Source organism: Chenopodium album, chromosome 9, assembly GCF_948465745.1.
Source record: "Chenopodium album chromosome 9, dcCheAlbu1.1, whole genome shotgun sequence".
Classification (NCBI taxonomy): Eukaryota; Viridiplantae; Streptophyta; class Magnoliopsida; order Caryophyllales; family Amaranthaceae; genus Chenopodium; species Chenopodium album.
Window position 1 is genome coordinate 56,335,271 of NC_137842.1, and position 9,811 is coordinate 56,345,081.

Genomic DNA, 9,811 nt, shown 5'->3' on the forward strand with positions numbered 1-9,811 from the left:
CCTCTCAAAACTTGAGGTAAAAAATACCCTTACCCTCCTCTTAACAAATACTCTTTCCATGATTAAACCAAACAAATGAAAAGGTAATAACTAAATGAACCCTTTCCCCCTTTTTATTTGTTTCCTTTCCACTCCGTTTCCATTTTTCGAACCAAACGCCCCTAATTGTTCTATGATGGAGGTCAAGTTCCTATCATTTCTTGCAAGGAATGTGTTCAGATGATAATATTATCTTAAAATTCAATTCAAATCCCTGAAACCCCTCCCAGTCAACTAACTCGAGTATAAAGCATGGAGGAAAATAACAGTACATCTAGTTTAGTGAAATCTCTCTTTACAGCAATGTCTGGTTTAAATTGTTCAAGTTATTTTACAACCCCCTACCAGGAAAAAAATACGTAGTAATAAATAAATATATAAATAAATTAAAATTAAAAAATAAATAAATAAATAAAGTGTGAGAAAGCTTGCTAGTATATCAGCCTGATTGTTTATCCTACAAAACCCTATCCCTGTAACAAGCTTTTGCTTTGCTAATGCTGAATGCCAATATCACATTACTACATAAATAGGAGCGCTTACTGCCAGATCCTTTTGGGCATTCCTGATACTGAATTTGTGACTTTTGAGGACATATCGGAAAAATCCTTCTGATAGACCAATTAGTACTGCACCCTCACACATAAGTCAAAGGATTTTCTTTTTTCCAAAGATATGATGTTGGCCAGGATACTTGCTCAAGTTTAACTTGGAAAACCTCAGAAAATTCCTGAACCAGTGATTTCTGGGCCATGTCAATTAATACAGAATCATCAGTACCGAGTTGATCCACGTTTGATTTATACTGGGATGCTTGGACTTCTCCAAGTAGTTGCTTGATGCTTCCAACTTCACGGTCTCGTATTCCACAAGGTACAATCTGTTGGAAGGGTGTCAGGTCTACAGAAACATTCAGTGCTAGTCCATGGTATGCTATCCATTGAGATACCCGTATCCCAATCGCTGACAGCTTCTGGTTTCCTGCATTTGATTAGAAACTGCAGATTAAAGAGGATTTCTATAGGTAACATGGAGACTAGAGACCATCTAACAAAAATGATTTTGCTCCCTCTGTTTACAAATGCTTAAAGGGGTTTTTCAGTGACAAAAAAAAAAAATTAGGGTACAACAAGACAATGGTACCTATATTTTAAGTAACTATACAGAAATTCCAGAAAAATCGACTTATAAATATGAAGCTATGCTCATAGTAGATTATTGCGAGGTCCTTTTAAAAGACAAGAATAAAATGATGAACCATTATGCATTGTAAAAGTCAAATGTCCATTTCATTTATCCAAACTTCGACAACATTATTAACCAACATTATCAAGTACAGCCACTAGATGCACCCTATTGATAAATGACCTGGACAATAAGGTGAATCAGTTTAGAGGATACAATTCATACCAACCCAAACACCTGTTAAGCCCTTGAGTCGAGAAGCCTCAATTGAAAAAGTTGAGGAAAGAGCACGAATCACCACCTCCTCAAGAGCCCTTAGGTACCAATGTAGATCCTTCTTGTGATTTCGAAGATTGATAATAGGGTACATAACCAACTACATTAAAGATGAAAGAGTTAGAATAGTGACCGGGATGATTTGAATTCAAATAGTAATTACAAAAGAAATAAGTACTAGATACATCTATTGTGCCGAACTTCAAAACAATATTTATTTAAATATTGCTACCACACATGCAGAAAATCTGCACATTCTTAAGTCTGATTTTAAGTAATTTTCGGACTTTCATGTGATCTCTTAACAGAGATATTAACATTATTTTTAGCCCAAGGATGGAATCTTGGTAATGTAATTCAAACAAGCAAAAAATAAATGCATAATTTCTGTCAGAAATTATAACAATTTAAAACATAGCACAAGATGAATTTCAGCAATAAAAGACATGATACAAGAAAAGGTTACAGAAAAGAGGCGTATTCAGTATATTAAAGAAGAAAATGTACCTGTCCAGGACCATGATAGGTAACTTCACCACCACGTTCAGTCCTAATCACATCATAAGGGGAACGTTCCATATTAAAATTCAAGAACTCCTCAGAGCTACCAGTGCCCAGAGTATACACAGGAGGATGTTGCAGCATAATTAGAGTATCAGGGCACTCTTCGTTCCTCTCAATCAAATATTTTTTTTCTTTAACAATGGCCTTCTGCAACGCCAACGCCTCACTATAATGTACAAGCACATTGTGGAGGTCAACATATTCACATCTGTTGGACAATGGTGACTCTACCAATTACGAAACCATGTTAGCTCCAACAAAGTATATCAAATCAGTATGTTAAGCTTGTCAAATTGAGTCTTGAAGGTGTTTAACTTAATCTCACCTTTTCCTAGTGGAGAGTTTTGACAGAAAGTCTTTGCTAATGGAAACCTGGCTTGGCAGCGTGTGCTTAAACGAAAAGCATAAGAATCGCGGCTACACTGTCATTGATTGTGAATTGGGTACATTATTACCTAGTCAAATGTATGTTACAGACGCCACAGCAAAACCCTGTTCCGGCCCGAAACCCCATTAATTGATCACCATCATAAACAGATTGGAACCACACAAAATCAAGTTTGCCAACGATAGAAATTGTTTTATACAACCGGGTGCACGGTGCCCCAAGAGTATTTTTTGGTCATTTTGATAATTGTTACTCATTATCATCAAATGAACAAACAAATATTCTTAGGTGTACTGTACACCCGAGTGTATATAATGATCTCTCTACCCATAATATTCAAAATATGATGCAATTATACAAAAAAATTTAGTTGTAAATGCAAAACCTATACAATTTGATTTTCAATTTCATAATAAGTCTGCATTTGCAATGAAAAATTCACAACTTCCACTATAATAATCAATCAACGGCCCAACTTAAAGCATTCTAGTTTCCCCAAACATTTCCATTGTTCAGACATCACCAAGAATAAAGGAAAGATGAACAACAAAGATCAAGCATCAATGCCTTTACAAAATTGACAACTCACTAATAAGAATTGCAACAAGAATCCCCAAATTGAGCTCAAATTTTAAAATTTACGCATCAACATCACTAAATAACTGCTTAGAATCTCAAAAAAAAAGCCGAAAAAATAACAAATTTAAAACTGAGAACCCTAACCTTACGAATAATGCCGAGCTTCTTATCAATCGTAAGACGTTCTTGATCTTTATTCTGACAATTACGAATGTCGCTAATGAAGACGGATTGACCTCTCATGAGAGAAAGCGCCATGATTGCTCAGAGCAAAGGAGGAAAGAGAATGATGGAAATTTAATCTGCGAATTATCGTCGCATTTTTTGGCTCCTATAGGAGAGGAGATCGCAATGGAGTGTGATGGAGGAGCGAAAATGGAGGATCGTTTGAGAGAAAAATTCCTAGTCTTCCAGCATTTTTCGAATGCCAAATCCTAATGGAAGTTTAAAGTTCGTTTGGCATTTATGTGTTTTCTGTTTTCGGTTTTTTTATTTTTTAAAAGTATAGTATATATCTCACATATTGAATCAAAAATTATTTAGACTTATTAAAATTACGATAATTTTGAAAACTAACTGACAACAGAAAAGTGGAAACACCTTTTTCTTGTTTCTTGTTTTTGGTTTTTAGTTTTTAAAAACTGAAAACCAAAAATGATACCAAACAAACCCTAAGTTCTTGATAATAATAATAAATAAATAAATACAAAATTTATGTGGTGGCATTTTGTACATAAATCAACAATTTTTATTAGGAAAATTTGTCAGAAAAAACCTTTTAAATAGCTCATTTTGCAAGAAAAAAACCTTTTAAAGCATTCTTTGTTAAAAAAACCACCACGATCAATTTTTTTTGTTGAATGAAACCTGAGCTAACTTTTCTGACCAAGATTTTCTGGCATTGACTCCCTTATTTTCCTACTTTTTTTTGTTTACAACAGCTTATTATTATTTTCCTACTTGCTGCCCTTTGTTTTGTTAATTGCACTCCCCCTTTTATTTCTTCCCCTCATTTTCCCTCCAAAGTAGTTCATCAATATTCTCTCTCTCCTCTCCTCCATGAATGCTTTGTCAAAACAATCACATCAATTTGGGTTTCTTTCTCTCTCTCTCTCTCTCACAGCTCGCCATTAATACTTGATCAATAAATTGAGGTAAGTGTAAAGTAATAACTTTTAAACTCGAAAATTGCCTAAGGCTATGTTTGGATAACAAAAAATGGAAGGAAAGGAAGGGAAGGGAAAGGGAGGGAGACAAAGTTCCTTGTTTGGATAATATGTTGGGGGAGGGAAGGCGAGGGGGAGGGAGGGATCCATTTTCCCTCCTCCTTTAATAAAGACCATCCCTTCAAAATTGGAGAGATTTGGAGGGAAAATGGAGCTCATCATTTCCTCCACTTTCCCTTCCTTCCGCTTCCTCCTATTTCCCTCCCTTCCATTTCCCTTCTAATTTCTTATCCAAACATAGCATAAATAAATTGGGGTTTTTACTGTGTTCAAGACAAGCAAAGTTGCCCATTTTTTTTACTCTTTTCAATGGGTAAAGGACGAAGGAAGAAGACGCTTGGACAAAAATCAACGATCCCCAATTACGTAGTGAAGTACAAACCCAGGTTTGTTCTTCATTTGCTCAATTTGTGTCTAAATTGTTAGGTTTTATAACCAAAAATCAACTTAAATCAAACATAATTAACCTAATTGTTGTTGGTTGTTTGATGATTTTGAACTGTGATGGCTTAAATAATACCAACTCAATTTGATTGGAATTGTGAAATTGTTGCCCTAGATTATTGAATTTTTGGAATTTTGTTTTTGTTGTTGTGGGCTGCAAGTAGGAAAATAAGGGAGTCAACGCCAAGAAAGTCTTGGTCAATGCCGGAAAAGTTAGCCCAGGTTTCATTCAACAAAACAAATTGATCGTGGTGGGCTTTTTAACAAAAAATGCTTTACAAGGTTTTTTCTTGCAAAATAAGTCATTTAAAAGGTTTTTTCTGACAAATTTTCTTTTTTATTAAATGCGGATCGTGTTAATAAGTCATTGGGTTAAATCATATAACTAATATATAAAACTAAACTTTTAGTCAGGTCACGAGCCAGCGACACTTTTTCATATTTTAGGATTAAATCTATTTGGATATAATTTTACGATAAAATTGTTAATTTAGAGTTTTATGTTTGATAAAATACCAATTTCAGATGTACAAATTGAATTATAATTTTCTTCAAAAAAAATTATTAGATTATAATTCTATAAAATTATCATATAAATCTATATTTTATATCATAATTATTTTGGAGCGAAGGAAGTAATTCAAATCGTAAAACATACATTTATAATAGAGTATATACTAATCGGTTAACATAATATAATTCACAATATTTCAAGCATTACCCCAAACTTGAACCCCACTGTAATCATACACTTAAGCATGGTGGCGTCCAAAGGGAAGGAATCTAGAGCAAAAGAGTCGCCAACAAGTTTTAGGAACTTGTAAACCGTTCAAAGGGTGAAGGTTACACCCCTTAACGATCCAGGAGATCGTTAACTCCAATAGGTCTAGAACCAAGACTGGTAATTCGGGGATGAAGGTACAAATCCAACCTAAAAGATATTGAACCTGCCCTAATAATAGGCCTCTACTTTATTCTGATCGTATTCATGTGCGCTTTCTGACTAGTATGCAATTAATAGGATTAACCCTAAACCTGTTTATCTATTTTGGTAGAATATTAATGCACAAACAAAACTATTATTGGAGATCACTTGAATTATAATCATATTAACCTAAACAAGATTATTAATTATCTTATTAAGCTTGATTACAAGTACAAATTCCCTTTAAACATGCATAAAAGGCGCGATCAAGCAATAACAATAAATATCAAGCAACATAATAATCATCATAATAATAATAATAATAATAATAATAATAATAATAATAATAATAATAATAATAATAATAATAATAATAATAATAATAATAATAATAATAATAATAATAATAATAATAATAATAATAATAATAATAATAATAATAATAATAATAATAATAATAATAATAACAAGACCCTAGGCATGATACTAACAAGATTAATAACAAACCCTAGCATGTCACTAAACATATAAAGATCAAACCTTTTACCCTAAGACGATACTAACATGAATATTAGGAAAAGAATAGGAAGCATCGCAAGAATCACAATTGTCATATTTGATGTTAGAAATTATAGTCTTTTCCCTAAACATGATACTAGGAAGATTAAAACACCCTAACATGACACTAGGAATCATAATAATAATCTAGACATGATTTTTAAATCATAATATCAATAAATCAATTAAAACACTTACTTAGATGCCTCATTGCCTCGTACCTCTTTCTAATAACAAAATACACACGTTAGTAACTTCAAGGAAAATAATAATCAAAAAATTAAATTAAATAATTGAAAGGGAGATTTGGGACCAAACCCTCAGAAATTAAAACCTTTCACGTCTAGGGCGAAGGTAACTTCGAACTTGGGTAGGTATGTCTAGTGCTAATGTATGAGGAATTGTGTTTGTAAAAGGCTAGGCTTAGAAAAGAGGGAGAGAGAATCAAGAAATTCTTGATGAGAGTTGGTGATTTGAAAAATGGGAGATATGACCTCTATTTATAGAGAAAAAAGAGGGTCGAAGAATAAGAAAAGAATCCGAATTCGAATCGAAATAAAACTCGATGGACAGCAGTTTTTGCGGATTTTGTTTTTATCATATCTTTTGATCTAGAAGTTCAAATAAGGCATATAATATGTCGTTGGAAAGATCTTGAAGTCTACTTTTCAATCCAATTATAATCAGATTATAATATTTTGTAGATAAAAAGATATGAACGAAATAGTGGAAGGGTGTCAGTTTTGGATAGAGTTTCATATCTCATTCATTTCTTTTTCGTTATAGCTCGAATTTAATATTATAATATATCATTGGAAAGATAATTTCAAGATCTATCCAACCATATAAGATTTGGATAAAGATTATGAGGCACGAAAACAATATCTGACTGTCTTTGAACACAGTGGCGGATCCAGGATTTTACAGGTGCTGGGACACCGACTCACCATCACCAATCGACAACATACAAATCAATAATTAATGCATATATGTTCTAAAAGCTAATAAAAAAAAAGTCACTCTAAAACTTTTGTATACATCCGGTGTATAGTTATTTAATTTATTGTACATCGGAGGACACTTTTATCAAATTTAGGGTCACTTTTAAAAAAATTTGCGTTCCTTTTATTAATACAACATAAATACTTCGCAACTTATATTTATGTCAGGGTAACTTTTATTTATATTAGGGTAATTTTTGCCCATTTTAGGGTAACTTAATAACGGATGTACAATATTTTATTATACATTCGATATATTTAAAATTTATCAAAATATCTTCTGGGAGAGGAGGAGGATTTGTGACGGATAATGACAAATTACGATAAAATTACCAAAAAGATTTAGAATGGTGAGCTTTAACAAATTACCTAATGAAACTAAGAATGTAAGATTTGAGGGATAAAGGTAATAAATTAGAAAATAAATTTCAACAAGTTACCTAGTGAGAAATTGAGAATACGTATTAAAAAAAAAAAAAAAAAAATGTGTTCAAAAATACGCTCTCAAAATTAGGGAGTGATAAATAAATTAAAAATACGTTCTCAAAAAAAAATATATAGCCATATAGGTAGTATATGACTTTTGACAAAATTGCGTTATGCCTCCACCAAAAACAAAGAAAGAACAATGAAAAAAAAAAAAAAAAACAAGCAAAAAATGACAGAATTGGTGCTGAAGGGCTTTGATCTCGTGAACTCAAAATAGAGGAGTAAAGCCTTAACCACTAGACTAATAAGCAATTGTGGTTATTTAATGCAATGTTTAATATTTATTGCTCTTTTTTATTTGCTGGGTCACGTGACCCACCGTGCACAAGGGTGGCTCCACCACTGTTTGAACATCTTTAAATTCGAATAGAATTAAGATTAAAAAATAGGAAAGTTTTAAAAAAGGAAAGCTTTTATTTAACTCAAACTCTTTAATCTTATCTTTTCAAAAAGGATAATTAAGATCTTTTAGAAACTTATAGAAGCTTCTAATTAATCCTAATTAGTTTAGGAATAGGATTAAACCTTTGGACCCTCCACATGATCATTGGGTCGTAGGTAAAATCCGGTTTGGGCCAGTTTAGTATTTTGGCCATAACTTCCTCATTATTCATCGGAATTGGGCTTATAATATATCGTTGGAAAGTTCTTTTCAAGACCCTTCCAACTACACCATTATTGGACCCATATCATGGACCAAACTAAACTGGAATGCACGTTTTTCAAAAATAGGGTAAGAAAAGAAATATTTTCAAAAAAGAAAGAAAATATATTTTAATAAAACTATCCTCATCACTAGACTTTTCACACTTTCGCTTTGTTCGATAATCAAATGACATGAAATGTATTCATCACTGGGTTTGGTTTTGGGGAGACACAAATGAGTGTCTACAACCTGTCAATTAGGGTTGAGTCATGAGTCATCTCGAATTGGGTCACTTCATCAGGTTACGAGTCAAGAAATGTTCAACAATTGCCCAAAGTTTCAGGTTTGGGTCAACCCAACGAGTTTTGAACATTTATTTTATTTTATTTTTATTTTTGTTTTTATTTTTTTCCTAATTTTTGAATCAAACATTTCCACCAACATTATTATTAGTCATTACATGCCCACTACCATCAATTCCTAACTAAATTTGTATCAATGATTTGTTTTTAAAATTTGATATATCGATTAAAAATTTATCTTAAAGTTTAATAAACAACTCGGGCATTGCACGGGGCACAAAACTAGTAAATAAATAACCCTTAACCCTAACCCAGTCTCCAGCCACCACCAGTGGTCATGACCCCACCGACGGAGACCCCCACTACTGCTAGAATTCCTTCCTTCACCGGCTAAATCACCGGTCATCACCCCCCCCATACCCCCCCCCCCGCCCCGCCCCGCGCTAATCCCACCAATCAGTGGAAATCCCTACTGCAAACACCAATGCCCTTCGCCGCACCGCAAAATTGATTATATGAGGCTTCGAAGGTCGATTTTGGTCAGTTTAAAGGTGAAGGGTAATTCTAAGGGTGGTTTTCGGGGAGGAGGCGAAGGGGTTAGGTGGTTTTTACAGTGGTTAAAGGGGTTGGGGTGATTTTTCGGGGAGTGGGAAGGAGTGAAGTCATGATTGGTCGTTGATTTCGCCGATGAAGGAAGGGGTTCTGGCGGTAATGGGGGTCTTCGGCGGTGGAGTCATGGCTTCCGGTGGTGGGCTAGTGGCTGGGTTAGGTTTAGGGGATTTTTTTTTATTATTTATTTTTATATTTTTGATTCTTTTTCTTTAAAACCAATGTCTTATTAACATCTGTCGTCCATCGTGGGTCCCGTTAATAAATTTCATCCACAAATCTGTTAGATGGTGGTGAAATCCAATTTTTTGTTGTAACAAAAGTTTGAAAATTTGTGGTGTTATAATCCCATTTTTTGAGAAATATGTGGTGTTATTTTTTAAATTTTCTTTAGAATTAGTCAAATTTATTAAAATCATCATTATTTTGAAAACTTAGAGCAAAAGAACCCAAACCACTTAAAATCATCATTATTTCACATAAAGAAAGCTTCACATTTTTTGTTTTTAGTTTTTTAAGAAAACTAAAAACTTAAAACAAAAAAAAAAGGAAGACGGGAACGAGGGAACTAAAACGTTGA

General features: G+C 33.2%; 1 protein-coding gene across 1 annotated transcript; it reads right to left on the minus strand.

The window, feature by feature from the left end:
• Window positions 1-456: 456 nt before the first annotated feature.
• On the minus strand, window positions 457-3,465 carry LOC145559920 (octanoyltransferase LIP2p, chloroplastic-like). Its single transcript, XM_081621196.1, has 5 exons — window positions 3,176-3,465; window positions 2,390-2,486; window positions 2,008-2,291; window positions 1,450-1,600; window positions 457-1,020 (listed from the first exon to the last, which is right to left on the minus strand). Exons 1-5 carry the CDS (start codon window positions 3,287-3,289, stop codon window positions 677-679), a joined length of 990 nt encoding a protein of 329 aa, XP_081477322.1. The 5' UTR covers window positions 3,290-3,465; the 3' UTR covers window positions 457-676.
• Window positions 3,466-9,811: the final 6,346 nt, after the last annotated feature.